General features: G+C 30.0%; 1 protein-coding gene across 1 annotated transcript in view; it reads left to right on the forward strand.

The window, feature by feature from the left end:
* Positions 1–3,897: 3,897 nt before the first annotated feature.
* The window catches only part of LOC129989344 (BMP and activin membrane-bound inhibitor homolog), a 46,589-nt gene continuing 29,369 nt past the window's right edge, over positions 3,898–21,117 (forward strand). The window contains exon 1 of the mRNA XM_056097825.1: positions 3,898–4,106. Within this exon, the coding sequence (XP_055953800.1) occupies positions 4,043–4,106 (64 nt within the window). The 5' untranslated portion in view covers positions 3,898–4,042. The remainder of the gene's footprint in view (positions 4,107–21,117) is intronic.

Consider the following 21,117-nt stretch of genomic DNA (forward strand, 5'->3'; position numbering starts at 1 on the left):
GCTGTTGAGTGGTGATGTATTAGCTGTTGATTCGAATGCGCCTGTACCCATTTGAGTAGCGCCAAGCGTTATGGCGAGCGTGTGTGGGTGAGTGGTTGCTGATGCTGTTGTTGCGTCAAGTGAGTCTGACGACTTTGGTTTACTGTGGGTAGATGGCGCCACAACAGCTGTGCGAAGGTTGAAGGTTCATCGTCCGAGGTCACCAATGTGGAGAATTGTTATGAGCGAGGATAGGACCTGGGACCTTGTGGTTGGCAGTCTAGTAACATGACCGTGATACAAAAGTAATTGCTCGTGTAGCGTAGTTGTTAACTGGCTTATAAGCTTTCACCATCATTCGTCGCATACTGAAGATTTTGTCCAATGTCTCAATAATTCCAATTTTATACTTCTTAACTCATTATGCCCAACTCATATCATGAACTCAAGTACATACTCAATTCTTGATCTTACTTTATACTCTGTCCAACTTTTCGATGAAACTGATTGCGATGTTTTTGACTGCTCCTTCGAAAGTGATCTAGACTCATAGTAGTTTCATGGTCAAAACTCAATACCGCATCTAAATATTTCAAAACTATTAAGTGGAATTCAATCATTCAAGAAACAAATGACATTTTCAGAGCAACTAAACAACCAACTATAGAAATGGTTACTAGAAAAATTTCTTAAATTGTAACTAAGCATACTTCGAAAAAAATTTACCCAATAGAGATTATCCACCGTGGTGGAATGCTGTTTGTGACAACTTCAGCCGCTTGAAAAAGCGCACGTGGAAAAAAGGATTCAGGAATGTATCTGTCTTAGATTGGATTAAATATAAAAAAATATAGAAGCAAACTAAAATTTAAAATTTTATTTTTTATTTTACGAGAAACAAATTGTTAAAAATTATAGCTAAAATATTTTTTTTAAAAAAATTCTTTAAAAATAGAAACTTAAATTATAGGTTAAAATATTGATATCAATAAAAGGTTAATTTTTTGAACTTTAAATTGATGTAAAAATCATTTTTGTGTGATAATATTTTCGGAAGTCATGGCGAAAAAACGCCGAAATTTCGCTGAATTTTTAATTAATTAAAATTCTAATAAATAAATCGATTTTATTATGATTATATTATGATTTTATATATTTTTTATTATGATTATTTTTTTGTGTACGTATTTAAAACATAAGAATAAAAATGTTGAATTCAAAGTGTTTTATTTACAGTAATTAAACACATTATAAAAATTTTATAATATAATATTATTTGTAAAAATATAATTATAATTATTAAAAGTACCGAAAATTATACTGTTTTAAAACATATTGAATAAAGTGTCATAATTTGCAAATTCTTATTCTAATGTTTCGGAGGTTTAAACGCCCTAAGAAATTTAGAGCCAGGGTGTACCCCACCAACCTAATCCGCCCTGAGGCTTATAGCTGTTTACTATTTGTAAAATGTGTGATGCGACAAACATAGCGAACAAAAATTGTTCAAAACATTCTACAAGGCAGGTTCTTGAATCTTAAGCAACCAAATTCAGCACGTAGAATACATGAGTTATACATACTCAATATTTTAAAAGCATTGTTTTTCAAAAGTTTAATTACATTTTTAATAAAAAAATTAATCGAAATTTCAGTGTTTATTTTCAATTACTTTAATTACATAATTGCAAAAAAAAAAAAAAAAAAAAAAAAAAAAAAAAAAACTACTGGGAAGAATAAGTTTTTTTTAGTGATAGTAGTTTTTGTTTCTTACAATTTTTGTCTAATCTCAATAATTTTTAAAAAATATTTTAAATCATATTTTACACATACACGTATTGCAATGATATTAAATGCTTTTTTTTCTATGTGTATTATTGCTGTTTAATTAAGAGCAAATTTTGCAAATAAAATGCAGATAAACGAATAAAACCTAAAATATTATCATGTGATAATTCAAATCTCTTAAAAAAATTGTTATTATGATTAAAATAAACTATGATTTATTGGACTAATTATAAATAAGGGTCACCCTGATGTGGAAATCATAAGTATTACAGAAGTAATCAGAAGAAAATTTCATCAGGATTTTATACTGTATTTGTTGATAAGTATACATACATTGATACATTGTACAATATACAATACATTGTACAATAAGTATACATACATTGATACTCTGTATATACATTGATATACAGAGTCTAATTAACTTTTAATATAAATAGGGAAAATCTAGAAACAATCGCACAAATTTGATAAAACGGTTTAGTTTAATTATGTTAACGTTTCGTTTTAAAGCAACACTAGGCCTATTTTGGGACGGACCTCGTCATTTTGAACCGCGGTCAGATGACGAGGATGACACCCGAACTGGCACCCCCACCCCTCTCCATACCAGCGGGAGGTCGAGTTTGGCCTGGACGTTTAATATGCACCAGACCCGCTTACACGACGGTTCTTCAGTGGAATCAGGTCTTGAACCTGAAACACTGCGGCTCCGAAGCCCAGACCTTACTACCAGGCCACCGTGGCTCTTGAATAAGCTGTAATTCAAAATGAACGTTACCGAAATAACGTAATTGTGTTCGAATGGAAATAATCGTCTTCGAAACAAAATTAAAACGCGAACTTTTATTTCTTTGCAAATTTCCATAAAAAGAAATAATAATAATAATAAAAGAACTAGAAAAACTTTTTACATTAAAAATATTTATTCTAATGTTTATATATTGCTATAAAATATTCTGAAATGTAGAATGCATCCAACAATGAAAATCGCATTTTATTAAATGCTCAAATAGCCGTCTTTGGAGACTTACTGGTTTGCTGAGAATGTTAATTTCTCTTAAATGCGGTTTAATATTTTACGATTTTCCAGAATTTTAATTTTTAAATGTTTTATGATTTTTACTTTTAAGATTTTTCACACACACACACAAAAAAAAAATTAAGCATCAATTTATGATAGTTATTGGAGCCGGGCTATTTTAAAAGCCTTACATTTGTTTTATCTATTGTCCAATGATAGTCTCCACTGATATAAAAGTGTCATTAAACACATAACCCCCCGAATAATCTAGTTTTCAACTGCACGTTGTTTTACACGATATCATAAGTAACTTCATATTCTTATTCTTCAAGTAAACCACACAAATAACGAATGGAATAATTATTTTTTAGTTTTTAATAATAAGAAAAAATTATGTTATTAAATATCTGTTGAAGCAATCAAAATAATTTCAATTTTATGGCAACAATGAAGTACATTGTTGAGAATTACAAAAATAAATAAATAAATAAATAAAATAAAAATAATGAGTATAAAAACGTAATAAATTGATGATGATATTCTATGAAAAATTAAACCTAAATCAAACTACAGTTTATTACATTTTGGACTAAAACTTAATGTCATCTAATATGTAATATAATTGTTGTTTTAGAACTTCTCATCAACGAAAAAGTGGTTTTACTGTATTTTAAAGAGAGAAATAAAATAATTAAAATCCACATTTTGAATTCATTATTTTTATACAATAAAATGTAAATAGTTACAAAAAAAGAAAGCAAAAACTTTTTTTTTCCCTTTTTTTACATTTATTTCAAAGATCTAATTGAATTAAATCTTTTAATCTAATAAATACCCAGAAAATTATTCTAAGAATCACCTCTGTAAAGCAGTAAATAAAATCACAAAACTTATTCAAACAAAACTAAAAGGGCAGAAAATTTCCTTTTTCTTTCCACCCCTCCAACAGCATGCAGCAACAGTTGATCTTCATTCCTCTTTGGAGTGCCGCTCATAAATTACCCCTTGGCGCGACCGCTCGCCACTCCTCGCCAGAAACACGCCAAACGGTGAATTTGCGGTAACCTAGCACCGGTTGTCTTTGGACCAAACACGAACTGCTTATATCTCTAGCTACAGTCGGAAAACGGGCGCCAGTAGCGGAAGAAGCGATGTGTGTTCGCACTAGATATACGCGATTAGAACGTCGACGGCCATGATATTCGTGTTGTTCCGTGCAGAAAGTTAGGAGTGACCCGCTTGACCGGAAGGATGGACATCAGACCATGGGAGCTGTGGTCTGTTATCATTGTTTTCATCCTCTCCTCTGTGAAAGGTAAAGTTCTTGTTTTTGATCGAAATATGCAAATGTATCGCATTTCGAACGGATATTTGCGTAGAAGGCTTGAGTTGTACATTGTTAATAGAATAAATCTCACTTTTTCCTGGAATTATTTTGCGAAATGAATGAAATTTTAATGTTATTATAACAGTGAAAATTACAAGTACAATTAGCATGAATTTGTATTGTTATATTATTGAGTACTAAATATTTATCTATTGAAAGCTAATTTTCTGTAACATATTGTGTTTATGTCAGTGAGTTGAATTATATGGTATTCAGACTATTTAAAGACAGGGGGGGGGAAACGATCTAATGATTTTATATTTTTCATAATGCGTTTCTAGCTGTAAGATTTCATGAAGCAAACAATGTCTTTTATGTATTGAAGTTTTGATATTTCAGTAAATGCCTCTTGTGTAAATGCCCCTTGTAAATGTCCCTTCAATTCACTTAGAACGGCGTGATAAGATCAAAGCTTTTGACATCGAAAATGGACAAGAAAAAAATAATTCTATTTGGAGTTGAATTTTAACAGATATTTTGATACGAAGCTGATATTTTATTCTTGTAATCGTCACAGTATGAAACAGTGCTTAGTCGAATTCTGTGTAAAACATTTTTATTATGCTTCTGAACGTATTATTTTGTCAGATAAATGATAATTTTAAACTTTGATTACAAACGACTACATTTTTATTAATATAATACTACCAACATGTTTGATTTAATGCTGCATAATAAAGTCCTAAAAAGTTTCCCTTACTTTTTTAAAAATGACTTATATATGTTAAAATTTTAACAGTTTTATAATATTTAATATGTTGCTTCGTTACAACACTTTTACTTCATTGATTGATATGTTATTCCAACCCTTGCATTATTTGAAACTTATTTTTGTAATATTCTTTGCTAACTTATTATTTATTGTTATTGCATTTATGTGAATTTCACAATTCTATAGTAAGACAGCAGTTACTTTAGTTGCAGTGAAATTAAGAATATCTTCATTATTCCGGTCGGTTTAAACTTCTTGCCACTTAAAAAGATTTTTTTAAAAATGTATTCTTTCTATAATAAATTGTTAGGTTCAAAATTTTATTTTTCAAATTGTTTTATGAAATAAACAATACGGGATGAGATTTTTTTGTTGATGTTTTTTGATTATTTAGTACTTTTATTATTAAAGCAAATTGAGTGGAATTATCAGAAAGCAAATTGAGTGGAATTATCAGTAAAGCAAATTTAGTGGAATTAAATTTTTTTTACTCTATATTTATTCAAAAGAATTAAAAAAAAAATCGTTTGCAGGAATTTTGTTTACTTTTTTAATATTACTCCCAGAATTAATTTGTTACTTAACGAATTCGAGGAAACCTTTTTTAATATTATTGTTCTTATTGCATTATGTAAAATGCTGGAATTAAGATATTATCAATAGCTTTTTATAGAAATATAATTCTTATAATTAAAAGTAATCTTTAAGCTTTGTCATATATTTGATAGCATTAAATAATTAGAAACTAGTTTTATATCTTGCTACATGAAAGAATTTGGAATCCTATCTTTTCTGCATCATTGTTTATGTTGGTAATAATTTTGTCTCTTCAATTATCAACATTTTTCATTCCTGTGGTCTCGTCTTAAGAATTATTTTATTATTTTGTATTAGGTATGTGTGTCTTGTCCTGTTCGTTCCCGTTTGTTTATGATGGTCTTTTAGTCTGACATAGCTAGTTTGATTTACGCCATCCTTGTTGCTAGGATAGGGCTCTTATCTATTTAAAATTCTATCCATAACTTTTCTACAGAGAACTGTGTGCTGTCAGGTTTTAATCATCTGAGAAAATATTTTGCTGTTTTTTTTTTCTGTCACAATATTGTTTTAAGTGACCTTCAGTAACGTCTCCAGTTAGATTTTTTTTTCTTTCATTTTAAATTATGCAATTTTGTGATCGTTCTATGAAGAATTGTATTTTAGCGGGTTGATTTTTTTCGATGACATTTACAAAGGGGTTTATATACAGCTGCATTATTTTAATTAATTATAGAATAAATTTGACATAATATTTATATATGATTGAATTATACATATATATTTAAGTAATAGAACCGAAACTCTTCTATTCTTTTTTTTTATCTGAAAGTAAGCAATTAATTTTTAAAAAAATAATACATTTCGCATCACGGTTATTGAAAAAGGCTCTTATAATTTCATTCTACATGTTTTGATGAAATATTCAGCAGCATTCTGGATATTTCGAATTGTTTATTTTAAAATGTGATGAAAATTTTGTTTCCTTTATTGTGAAAGTGAAATTTTGTTATTAAATAGTATTGTAGATTTTGATAATATCGGAAATATTTTCATTAATAATTTCATGAAGCCAGACCAATAAGGTTAATCAGAGGTTAAGTTCAGAATTTCAACTTATTTAGAGCTACAAAACATTTTCTTAAGTGATTTAGATATTAAATCAATTTTTACTGTATTATTTTCCTACAGAAATGTTGTTTTAACTCCTAGTTGTAAATCTGGATAATTTAAATTCGCCGTTAATCAGATTATATTCCACAATTCCTTTTTACGTAATTCATATAAAAAATATTGTTGCATTACTTAAAATCTAACTGCGCTCCGTCATTTTGAACACTGCTTGTTATAATAATCTTATGAAAATCTTATCATTTGTAAAATGAGAACTTTTATAGTTAAAATTAAATTCGAATTTATTTGACCAATATTACAAACTGTATTCTCTTAATGGTTATTTTAAGTTATTGTATGTATTAATTGTAATTATTGTTTAATTAATCGGTTGTATGTCAGAATTCAACTATTTTTTTTTTCTTTCTCATTATTTGTAATTATTTTTTCCGATGTCAGGCGATTTTCTATGTATGTTAGTTGCAAAATACATTTATTTTGTTTTTATTTGCTGCGATATACATATGCACTTTTCTTATAATATAATTGACATGAAGAGATTTCATCACTTTATTCATTTTGATGTTGCTGTAAATATTTACATATTTTTTCATAATAACGAGTTTCTATTGCTGCATTTGTGTTCTTTCTTTGCAATAGCAGAACCATTTAGATTATTGTTTTAATGGAATTATGATAATATGAGTTGAAAGAGCCCATGTTTTAATCAAATTTCAATAAAGAAAGATGTAATTAATTAACAAATTCAACTTTAACTTGGGGACTCTCCTCAGTTTTGTTTTGGGTGAAAAAGAAATGGTTTTATAGTTCTATGTGGCAGACTTTTTTTTATAGTTTTTTGGTCACTGCTTCCCACTTTCCACATTCAAGTGTGTTTGTAGTATACGTTTGAAACATTCAATACCAACCTACCTTGTTTGCACAGTGTGGGGGCGAGGGTAGACCACCTCCTGAGTACTAGATTTTTCTTTGAATATTTCGTTGTTAATTGGCAAAATTTCTTCGGTTCTTCTGAAGACAGTCAATATTTGGTTGGCACGACATTTGGCGATGCTTTGCGACCTGTCGTCGTCTGGTAATCAGTTAGTCAATCTTCGTCTTGCAGACAACATCGCCGAGTAGGCTCCGGTTTCTCCTGCCCCCAGGGAGATTTGGCTGGGGGGATGCAGCAGAAAGCGACCCCCGATTGCGAGGGCAAACAAACGAAAGAGGCTCCTGACAGCTGCCCACAATGGGAAAACATCCATCCTTAGCTTTGACTGCCCACTTTACCTGCACCTACCTTTTTCTACCCCTCTTTTCGCTTTTACCTGTGGTATCTGGTCTTTGCCTTAGAGCTAAGAAAAAGATACTGTCGTCTGTCATTTAATTCCTCTGGAACGATGGTATTAAGACTACTGACATTTATTTCGATTTTATTTTATTCTCTTTGAATAGAAGTGAAAGATTGGGAGTTTGGGAATTTATTTTAATTTTCGATTCTTAAACTTTGTAGAATTCTGTTTTATAAAATTATGAATTTAAGCAGTATATACAAAATGTTGGTAAATACAAAACAGTATATTCATGTTGCTATCATTCAACGAATTATTCTTAGTGTATAATTAATAAGATAAATATTCTTAACATTGTTCGTTCTTTAAGAATTAAAAATCTTTAAGAATTTTTCTTTGTCTGTTTTTTTATAGCAAATGATAATTCTTTTTTTTTCTCCCTCATTAACGTTAGAAAACTAACAAAAGCATGATTTTTTTAATATACTTTTAAACTTTTCACATAATGTTTAAAGCCTCAAATTTCAAAAGCCGAATATAATTAGTGATAAAAGCATTAGAAATTTAGAAGTTAAATGCATTCAGGCTTAAAATGTTTTAGAAACATTGGAAACTTAAAAGTTGTAGTTATTTGTTTTTCAAAGCACCAAACGACATATTAAAAATATCATTCTTCAGAGAGATTGATGGATATTTTATAAAATTTATATTATTGATAAGTAATAATAAAAACATTAAAAATTACATTAGACATTTAGAAGTTAAATGCATTCAATCTTGAAATTTTTTAGAAATATATTAGAAATGTAAAAATTGTAGGTATTCGTTTCTAAAAACACTAAATGACATATTAAAAATATCAAATTCTTGTTGAACATATTATAGAATTTATACAATAAAAATTTGTCTATATAATTGCATTTTACAAACGCGTTCTCAAATAAGCTGTTGACTCTAAATGTCCTGAATGGTACAACTTTTATTTTGAAATCACGAAATACTTTGCAGTACACGTTTCCAGCTCAACAATATGGGTGGCTTATGAGTAAAATCTGAAATAACTTGGAACAGCTTAGAATTGTTTAAAATTTTGGACACGATACAAGAAATACCACACTATTAGGAATGCTGACTTTCTGATAAACATCCAAACGATGTACGAAACAGCTGTCTTCTGCTAGGAAAAGAAAAATATCGCTTTACCTTTAAGTATTTGACACGTTTAGATGATATCGCAAGAATTCTCATAGATTATAGCTTCTCCTCACGTATAGGATATAAACTCGAAAAAAGTGTTGAATTAGTTTTAGATAAAGTTAAACGTTATTGCTGGAATTTATATCAAACCGTTTTGTTTTTTCTGGCCCATACAAGATGCTTACTGTCATCAAGATAGCTGAAATGTTCAGTTGCGAAATGAAACGGCTGGATAAGCTTGTTATTTGTTTTGCCATCATAATATGACTCGACAAATTCAATTAATATTTTAGCCCACGTGTTTTCGTGTGATATTATTTTACAAAATGGACTGTGTTTCGCAGTTAGATTTATGTAATTTTTTTTTCTGTAAATCGAGGAATTCATGCGAATGAAGTTCCTAAAATGTGTAGTAAATTCAAACTTAGTATTTCTTAGTAAAAAAAAAAAAAAAAAAAAAAAGCAATCTTAGGCAATTATCACGTTATATATTTTTTTTCTGACCTGGGAAAAAAGATTTATCTATATATATATATATATATATAACGCTAACTTACGCGGCACAGAAATCGTCGTTATTACTTATTATAGAATGGCAACAGTCAAATGTAAACATAACGATACATTGACGTTTCAGACAGCTTTACTTGTTTATTTTACAGCTGCGCTTAATTCAAAACTTAGTACGTTAAATAAAATTATTGTATAAATACTCTTCGCTGTGTTAAACATTTCATTCAATCAAAAGATGTAAAAGAAATCAAGAAATAGGCGTTAAACAAACAAACAAAAAAAAAAACCGTGGGCAAAAATAGAATTAATCGACACTAGACGGATATTCGCTATGACTTACCTATATAAACAGATGACTGTAGTTTCCAAAACTATTAATTACATAAAAAGGTTTTTCCATTATCTTAAAACTAAAAAAAATTACCTTTCTAATGATATCGATTTCATTTTTATACATTTTTTTTTCAAAATAGTTTATTGCAGATTGATTTAATTAAATTCATGTTCTTAAGTCGTACGTATCAAATAAACATAAATTTTATGAGCATGAATTATATCACCCTGATTTATTTCACACACACAAAATAAAATCATACAAATTAGGGTTAGCCTCAATTATTTTATATAAAGAATTATTTTCTACTTTTTAATATCCTATTAACAGTGTGTTTCCGAAAACATCTTTATTTTAATTATTTTTTTAGGATATAACATCAAGATAAACTTCATCTCTTAATAATATTAAATTATTTTTTGGATATATTTCTGTTTGTTTAATTTATAGTCGAAATTCCCTGCTTTATGATTAGTTTTTCTTCTGAGTGATTTTCAAGTACTCTGCTGTCATCAGCTTCAGAGTAACATATGTAACATCAAAATCTCAAGCAACAATCTGGTGTTATCCACCTCTTACTATATTCATTTTCACCTCACCTTTTAGATTTCAATTCACGAATTTTGAATAGGTGGGCTATAGAAATCTCCTCGTGTCACGTTTCCATTGTAATCCCACAAGAGAGCGATTTGCCGTAACTTCATTCATGGAAGAGAGCTTTATCCGATTTTGAATACTGTGTTGATTTTGGCCTCACCCCTTCTCGTATTCCACCATTCCCCTCTTCTCTCTCTTCCCCCCTCTATTTTGCTCGATGGTCATTTGAAGCCCCTCTTTACTACCAAGAACGTTTTTCTTTTTTATGCCTTATCTGGTAGATTTTCCACCAACCCTCTCAAAAAGATTTGCCTGCCAACCGTACGATCTGGTCCGAAGACGAATCGCTTGAAAGGTTCCCAACAGAGTTACCTTTATTTTCTGCCCCTGCTAAAGCGGCTCCCGAGGGTCTGTGGAACGTACCGAGATATTCATCAAGCGAAGTCGCCAGAAAAGATCGCGGTAGATATCTTTCTCGAAGCACAGAGAGACAGTGGAAACTTTTTTGCAGAAATTTTTGCCGACCTGATCCCGATCAACGCCATCAACATCCACACAAATATGAAGGAAAATGACATCAGTTCAGGACTCCGAGTGGAAAACCTGGTGGGCTGTTTTTAATGATCTCACCCGAATAATGATGCCTCGTTCGTTATAAATATTTCAAGAGTTGTTACGGAAGTTGGCATCAGTGGTATCAATAAGGAGATATTCTTATTTCTGTTCTTAAGATGGAAATCATATGCTGTGGAGTCACTTTTTTTTTGTTGGCGTTGTTAGTGGGAAAGAAATATAATACTGCCACGCCATATCTGAATTATACATGTTCAAAGATTTTTTTGTTTGTTTATGTTATTGAGGAAATTGGGTTGGATTATGAAGCAGACTCCATCACATTAGATTGGCTACATAAGCCTTTGGTACCATGAATCATGAGATTTAGAAACCAATCGATCAAAAGGTGTTTCATTTTTTTTTAAGTAGCCCATAATAAAATGACCACTTCATATAGCTTTTCTTTACTCTGGCTTGCAAATCATTGCTTATTTTCTACTTCCATAATTACCGTTTAGAATAGCTGCTATAACGAATTCAATTATTTATCGTTATAAAGGATGTTCCGAAATTGACGGAAGATTTCAATTTGCACCATTCCTGCAGTAAAGTGTTGACAACTTAAAAAAAAAAAAGAAACATTTTACAGCTGATAGTTCAGGATTAGTAAAAATGTAGCGTTACACGATAGAACTACGTGTTAATGTAAGATTGAAATTAAATAAATTGTTATATTTTTAATAATATTTTTATTGAATCTTAAGGTACACAGGATAGGGTTATGTATGGAATAACACATAGGGCAATTGGCCTCAATGATTTTGTTGACACATACGTACTCTTTTGTTGAAATTTTCCTTCACCATTTTGCATAAATGTAGTTGAATTTTCTTCTCCAATGCACGCTTGTTGGCATAGATCTTTGATTTCAAATAACACCATAAAAAGAAATCCAATGGTGTTAAATCATACGATCTAGGGAGCCACTTCTCAAACTTTCGAACTGTGGTCCCCAGACTTTCATTAGTTTCGAAATATTGATCGACAATAAAAACACGTTGTTCTCTTATGTAACTCACTATTTTTGCTAATCCTGAACTATCAGCTGTCAAATGGTTTTTCTTTTTAATAGGGTTGTCAACACTTTACTACACGAATGGTGGCGAATTCAAACCTTGCGTTAATTTTGGGACACCCTTTATATATAAAGAGAAGCGACTATATTTATATTTGCCATACCATACAAGATGCCAATGTGTCCAAAACGGATCTGAATACTGGATACCAATTAAAAAATCATGATCAGAAATGTTTGTAGATTATTTTTTTCTTCAATAATTCGTAATGAAACGACCGCTTAATAAAGCGATTCCTTATTTTGTCTTGCTAATCAGGGTATATTGTTATTCATGTCCAATGTAGTGTTTATTTTAGACTACCATAAATGTTGTTTTGTATAGTCGTTATAACGAATTTAATTACGCTTCGTCATGAGTACAAAAGGGATCATAAGCCTTTGTAGATATATTTACCGATTTATAATTTAGAGAGATCTTTTCATCTTTCCGTAAGCAGGTATTTAATCTATATATTAAACCATTTTCTATGTTTTTTTGCTTTCATATGTATTCATTATGTTTTTCGTTTCGTATGTATTTTGCTTCATAATCGCTTTAACAACTGGATTATAATAATTTTGCCTCGATTATTAAAATTTTAGTAAAATTCAACAGAAGTTAATTTAATTAAATTAATTAAAAATAATTTCTTTAATTTAAAGCATTTAAAAAATCACCCTAATTTAATAAATATATGTTTGTTGTTATAATACAGCTATAAAAGCCAGTATATAAAAAATAACCAATAGTTATATTTCAAATATTTTTTAGTTAATAAATTTCAAAATATTGATATCAACATTCAATCATTCCTTTGCTTCTTTATCACAAGAAGTTTTTTTCTTTCAAATTACAACCCACATGAAAATATTTACATTAAAAATAGCAATCTAAACGAACAACTACGTCAAATTATATCCTATTTCATTATCCGTACAAATCCTGTTTACTTTTTGTTTTGTTTGTTTGTTTATTCGCCTTTAAGGAAAATGACCTTTATATTAAATATAACAATAGTACTCTAGCTTAGAGAAGAATGATTATTCTTAATATACCTGTGCTTTTTTTTTTCTTTCAAAGTTTGTTTATCAAAATAAAAACTTTGCAAACTTGAAGCCTCCAGCCTACGCAATTTCTCGGGGTAAAAGAGGTCGCCGGTTAATTGAAGTAGCTTCATCTAATTACCATTTATAATTTCGGATCTTCAATCAATTGGTAAGGTCAACATTTTCTCTCGTATCCTGTAAAACTTGGCGTTCGAAGTGCTTTAATGCCTACCCTTCCGTAATTGATTTTCTGCTTTGAAATGTATGTATTATTATTAGCATCGGGTATGGAGGTTTGACCTGCCTTTTGATTTTAATGAGAGAACTCTGAACCTTTTTGATTGGAAGATACTTAGTTTCAAAGAGATTTTAATATATATTTGCGGAAATGCTAATTATTTTTTAAAATTTTATATCGATGCTTGCAATGTATGTATTTTTTTCCGTTTTAATTTGAATACCATATAAGAAGTCTCACAATTTGCCCGTGTTCATTGAATCTAAATCTTCCTGAAATATAGTCAATTCTTGAATAAAAGAAAAATGAATAGACTTTTGAATAAGATTATATAATATTCATTTATATTAATGGTGGAGTTTAAACTTTTTAAAAAGTTTTTTTGAAATTAATACTGTTTTAAATGTGAGAAATTGGCAACGATCGAATTTATGATGCAATGAATTATGAATTCAAATAATGCTAAAGCTTTTTTAGAATATTTCTTTAACTAAAACTTTTAACTTTTTATTATAGAATATTTCTTGCAAGATGTGTACTGAACTGTTTGAAAGAATTTAATAGCTTAATTTCAATAGACCAATGTCACTTAATGAACTGTTTTCATTCTGTAGTAAATTATTCAAATTTTTACATTCACAGCATATAAAAAATGCAAGTGAACCAAGGTTTACTTTAATTTTTATGCCATCATTTATTTGGTTTAATAATTACATTTGTTGTTAAACTCATGGATTAGCTTGCAATTTTTATCGTGTAAAATATATTGATGGTTAAAATGTAATAATAGCTTGGAGATAGTTTTTGAAATATCGAAGAATAAATACTTTAAGAAAATATGTCATTCCTAAATTAAGAATAATTATTTTACATCTAAAAAACTGCAGACAACAAAAATTATGCAATTAAATTTAATTGTTTTGTTTAACATTGATCAATGCTTAAGTTATTTCAGTTAATATTATTTTCATAGTAGCGAATTTAAAATTAATTGATTAACATTGATCGATTCAATAAATTATTTCAATTAATATTATTTTCATAGTTGCGAATTTAAAATTTCCCATTGTTTAACATTGATAGACTCAATAAATTATATAAATTAATATTATTTTCATAGTAGCAAATTTGAAATTTCTCATTGTTTAACATTGATCGACGACTCAATAAATTATCTCAATAAATATTATTTCCCAAGCAGCTAACTTAAAATTTCCCATTGTTTAACACTGATATACTCATTAAATCATTTCAATTAATATTATTTTCGTAGTAGCGAATTTAGAATGTATAATTGCTTAACAATAATAGACTCAATGAATGATTTCATTTAATATTATTTTCATAGTAGCGGATTTAAAATGTTCAATAAATAAGGATGTGAACAAAAATAGACTTAGTTTTTAAAAATTTTATAAAAACCATATCGATAGTGGTTAAGATGTATTTATTTAATTTGAAATTGAAATTACTTTCAAGATTTAACTATTTAAAAATTATATGGATAAATGCTAACTTCCAAGAAAATTCCTAATTTTGATTATCCAGCATCTTACTGTTTAAAAAATGCATTCCATACCTTGTTGTTAACCTTATGTTGATTTTTTTTTTAACTCAGTGGTAGGAATCTCTATCTTACTTGAATAATTCTAGTTTATTGAACTTTTTCAGGAAAATCATAGTAAAATATACCATCAAAAGATGTTAAAATTCTCAATCCTTTCCAATTATTATTATTACTAGCCGCCTTTGGCGACCAGCCGGTTCACCAGTATTACCGCTTGCTACAATTTTCAATTAAATATTTTAAGTAACTTGTCACTTAAGAGCTTCTCAAACAAAACATTTTTAATCTTCAAATTTTGATAATCATACCAAACTTATACTGTTGTTTAGATCGTTTCGTTCAATTTACTATATATATTTTGCTAATTTGTTGTCATTTCCGGTAAAACTTCAACTTTAATTTAAAGTGGAAATGCTGAAATTGCAATTAATATAAAGATATTTTTTAACGAAACCAAGCGTTCTATTTTATTTATCATTTTTGTTGTTATTTATTTATTATTATTATTGAATATGAGTACTGCAAACAGAATGGTTCGGTATTTAAATCTTATGTGAACTACAAAATATTTGTCATAATTTGTGTAATATCTCAAAGAATAATTCAACAAAAATTTCTCAGACTCAGCATAAAATTCAGTTTTTAGTTTTGCTTTCAAAAGGATTGAAATGAAATCAATAATAATATTTTGTTCCGGCCTATAAATATATTTCAAAATTATGAAGTCTACATTTTATGCAGTAAGGTATCATATTCTGAGAAATATTCTGGACACACCAAATTTTAAATTAATATTTTGTCAATTATATGTGTGAATTTAAAATTCCCGAGCGTTCCTTTCCAGTTATTATTATTATTATTATTTACCAGTTATAGAGTAAATTTAATCTCATAATGTGGTAAATTAGATTTTCCCAAATTTTCAAAATAGCATTTTTTCCCAATTCTCGTCGCTGCCGCATTTCGACCGAGATGACGAAGCATCCGAATATCAGTTCTATATCACATCTTCCCATTTAATTGTCGTCCATAACTTAACGAAACCCATCTATTCCAATCTCACTGTCCCTTAAAATACTTTCCAAAAGACAGTAGCCAGTGAATAACTTGTACGGAAACCATCTCGCTGAAGAAGTGTGGGGATTTATTTCATTCCTCCTCTAGCATCTTGGCTGAAACTTGAGCGTTTTCATCCCGTTCTGCTGTTCTTTCTTCCATAAAGATAATGGGTCTGTTTATGAAAGAAAAATTCCATCGTCATACCTCGGCCGAAACTCTTGAGGCGCGTAGCAGCCACGAAGGAAGAGACCTCGATAATTATATACGTCGGAATAGTCCCTGCTGTGGAACCTAATAATGACGGGGCCCGTCCCTTCTTGGGGGATCCGGTTCATGACCACCCCGCTTTTTTAGAAAGGGGGGGGGGCGCACCCAAGGTTCGTTCTAATTTTCTTTTGGCCTCTTAGGTAAAATTTTACCCATCATACTTATGATTGTGTCTAGTAGCTTCGAATGTTAGTTATTTGGAAGATTTCTATGAATTTCTAGTCGTGTGTTTTGAAACTAATGGTTTTTTTTCTCATTCTTTTTTCTTTTTTTTTTGAAAAATTCATATAATCATCTTTTCTCTTTTATTGAGCTAATGTCTTAGTATGTACCGGGTGTCGATATGCGTTTGTTGCGTACGCGCTAAAAGTTCACAAAAAAAAAAAAAATGTTCTTACAAAAAGCAAGTGAAAAAAAAATTAAATTTCCAATGATATCCATATTGCCATTGGCAATAAAAATTGCTCCATTTTTCTTGACCATAATGGCGATAATCGAAGTAAAGTTTTTGTTTTTAAATGAGTCGCTGTGAAATTAATTTTAGAACCGGCGGGAGGGGCCATCCCAAAACTTTCTCGCCAACTCTCTAATAAAGTTGTCATGCCAGAGGACGCTTTGAATGGCTTTGGCATACTATAATTACGAAATATCAACTTTTGGCATGAATTTAGCCGAATCTATTGAGTCTTTTTAATGAATCTATCGTGTCATCCTTAGCGAGTTATTTGGCGCATATTCCCTGGCATGCAGTTAATAATACCCGAAAATCAAATTCGCGTTTTAGACGCATTTCTCTGAACACTTTTATTCGACACGACAAATTACACTTTTAGTCACTAAATCCCATACCATATTTAATAAAATTTTCGATGATTGTACTATATTTTCTCTACACTACGTGTACCAGAAAGTAAAGGTAGCATATGAAAATAAATTTCCCAAAAGACAAACATAATATAAGACAAGCTGCTATATCCATATGCGTCCTAATGTTTTCTATACCTTGTCATTGATTATTAACAGACTTACGAATATTATCACTTTTTTTTTTAAAAAAAATATTATATTTATATTGAAATATGCAGTTGATAAATAGAAAATTTTGTAATTGTTATCATTTGGAAAATTGTTATTTTGTAGTGTATTTATGCTACTTGATTGAAAAGTCACCATGTTTTTATACTGTTATATAAGCATGCTGAGATAGTGGAATTTATAATTGCTGATTATAGGATGATCATTTCACAGCGCACGGCCGGTTTTGCTTTTCCTCAATCATTCCAAGGAAAATTACGTTGCATGTATTAATATATGTATTTAGAATTCTGTTTTCGTATCCTTTTGTGAGTAATTGCCAAATACATGAAAAAATACTTTTTATATGATATTTTAAGCGATGAACATTGTGCATTTGATTCAATTGGTGGCCACTACTACATAAAAATATATTTAACTTATTTCCTTGTTATGTGTGCATATGAAATGCCGATAACGTTTATGCTATTGAACAATTGGACATTTTTAAAGTAATATATTAAGGGTAACATTTTGTGCTCTTAAAGTAACATGTTATGAAAAAATTCGAAAAATTATGGCAACTTTTAAGTCCGTATTTTTTTTTTTTTTTTCATAAAATAGTTAAATTAGTTGTAAACAAAATTGATAAAAGTAGATTTTCAAAAACGTTTTGTCTTCTATAAAAGGCATTTCCAAAAAGTAAATATATATATATATATATATATATATATATATATATACCGGCCACAAAATTCTCAATGCCCACGGTTCTTTTAAAGCTCATTAGAAAAGATAACAACATGCATAATAACTTCTGGCTGGCTGGAAATGGAATTGACAATTTTATTGAAATTTCAATTAGCCAATAATTCTCGAATTGTTGAGCAACTATTGTCTAAAGGTCTGAACAATGCTTAAACAACAATAGCTTTGTTTTTCTCATGTACTCTTTTTACATCTGCTTTTTCTATTTCCTCTCTCTATTTTCTACGTTTACTATTTACGATTTGGTGCCGTTAGATTTTCCGATGGACCTTAGTATGAATGAGTCAGCTACCGGTCCACGGTTTTTGCTTTATGCTGTCATGTAGTTTTCTATCCGATGTGTTGTGGTGCATCCTTTATCGTTTGATTTCAGTTTGGACGGGATTTTCATCATATTTGTGCGGATCGCGTGTAAAATTATGAAAGAGAAACTCCTTCCATTTAAAGAGAAAGGCAGATATTAAGTTATGATGTAATAACATAATAACTATTTACTATCTGGTAACAAAAAAAATTCATGAAAATAAAAGTATCGGGATTTTATGAGTTTTGGATTAATAGTTAATTTTAAAAAAAGAATTTGCCGCTTTTAACATATAGATTTTAATTTGGAAGATTTTCTCCTAGCGCAATAATTTGATCACCTGGACTCTTTTTCACGTGTAATTATCGGTACTCGTCGGTTTAATGGCGGCCAAAAAGCGCAAAGAAAAAAATTTGCTGATCTGGTGATTTTAATCGTTAAACTATATAGCATGTAATACGCACATTCGAAATTTTTCATAATAAATAATAATACACTTGAATATATTTTTATAATTTGGCGAAATTTTTTCTCAGTGCTGTTTTTGGCGCTTTAAGCACGAATTCTACCTTATTATCTAACATGATGTAATTTAAAAATATATACTGTTATTCTTTATGATGTCTTTTCTAGTTTTATTTTTTGGAGAATTGGCCCCAAATGCGTAAATATGGAACGGGAAAAACACACTCCATACTAAAATGACATCACAGCATATAGAAGAATCTGCAGGAACTGAATTTTAAATGTCTTGACTACTTGCTGGGAGCGACCGCATAAAAACCAAATTAGATTGCTCAGTTGCTACTAATGTTGACCTAAAAAATTTTTTCCGCAGTTGTTGAGTACACCCTGTTAGTTTTACAGTTTTTCCCCGACCGGTTTCGTTTGTTCAGGACTCGCTCCGCTCGACCCCCTAGGGTATGTGCTGCCCACCCCTACACCTCCACGCTGCTTTTTACCTGAGAAGTAGGTATGAATGGGGGGGAGGGGGTACGTTGTCAGTTCTACGTCTGATCGTTTGTTTTTGTCGTCTCTGAAATACCATCAAATCGAAGCTTTTTGTCCAATATGGCCGTCGAATAAAAACTCAATCAGCTCTTGAGACATAAAAAAAAGAGCCACTAAAAGTTGAAAATAAATAAAAGCACTTTCATCCTACAGAAATAGTCGGTAGATTTCAAAGAAATCGCCTGAAGTCAGTAGTTATGCGTTTCTTTTTTTTTTTTCCTTTTCTTTCTATTTTATTATTTTTTTCAGCTGCTCCGGGAACCAGAAAGACTGCTTTTCGATTAAGATGAATTGAATCGCTTTAGACGAATCGTATTGTTTTCCCCGCTTGTAATTCGATATCCGTATCAAATAATGTCGGTAATGAATTCGACCGGAGCTTTATCGGACCTTGGGACTGCTTTTATCAGTTGTTCCGTATTGTAGCTTTTACCGAAAACGCTTTTTGTATAACGATTAGAATTAGCTGGTGATAAGGACCAAAACGACGTGAACAGACTGGTAATTGGCGGGTGTTGCGTAAAAGTTCTGGGTTCACTTCACTTCCCTCTCCCCCCCCCCCCCCCCAGTTGCAAAGAAAAATCTAAACTGTGTAATTGATAAAGATTTATTCAAATTGTGAAATGGGAGAAGGTGTTCGGGAAATGAATGCAGCGGCGCGATTGTTAATATGGATAATTATGCAAATTAGTTAAAATTTAAATAAATAATTTGGAATTTTAACCATAAGGAAACAATTTCTATGGTGTGTTTATGCAAAGGGCGGTTACTTTGTTGCTTACATTTTTCTTTATTTTCTCACGTCTGGATTATGTCAATTATTATTTCTTTTATTTCCTTTGCAAATTATAAACCGCAGATAAATTTATTCAGTAACGCAAGATATGTATTGAAAGCTTATTTAAAGTCGCTTTGAAAGTTTTTTTGATGTTGTATTTTAAGCTCTATCAGGAAGGACAATTATGTGTTAAAAGTTAAATAGTATTTTACGTCTAATGTTAATTTATATCCTTGAATTGTGGCGGCCGTCTCATCTTCAAAATGAGACCCATGAAATATACCCTCAGATATAATTCCAGTGCTGTGTTCTTTTTCCCATTTTGACATTAATGACGGATACGTTAGGTTAAGATAAAAAGGAAAATAATAATAATAATAAAGAGGAACGAAGTTTTTTGTTTTCTGACTGCTTGTATTTAACCTTCCTTGCAAAGAGGAATTGCCTCGTTGAGAATTTCATTATAAAATTTAAAAAAAAAAAAAATATTAGCTTTAACTTTTGAAGTAATCTTGAGTCAGTTCATCAACTTTGCTAAAGAGGCTTAAGTATTTTGCATTAGAATAGTTGGTTAAGGTTTGCTATTAGAATAGTTGACAATTTCCTAGAAGGTTTCCTTAAATGTTTTTGAATTTATATTTGAGTTATTTTGTTATTTGGCAGTATTTTGTAGGAACTAAGCGCATATTTACATATTTAACTATTCTAAGTTATTTATTCTGTTTTTTTTTTAAATCTTTTTTTGTTAGAAGAAGAGGATAATGGCGAATTCCAATGACTGTGTATAAATTCAGTTTAGTTAAATTTCCTCCCTGGGAGAATGATTTCAATACCATGATGAAAGAATCACCATATACATGTTTCTGAAGTGTGGTATCTAGTTTAGTTATATTAATGTCCCGTTTGAAGCAACGCT

The sequence above is a fragment of the Argiope bruennichi genome, chromosome 10, assembly GCF_947563725.1.
Source record: "Argiope bruennichi chromosome 10, qqArgBrue1.1, whole genome shotgun sequence".
Taxonomy (NCBI): Eukaryota; Metazoa; Arthropoda; class Arachnida; order Araneae; family Araneidae; genus Argiope; species Argiope bruennichi.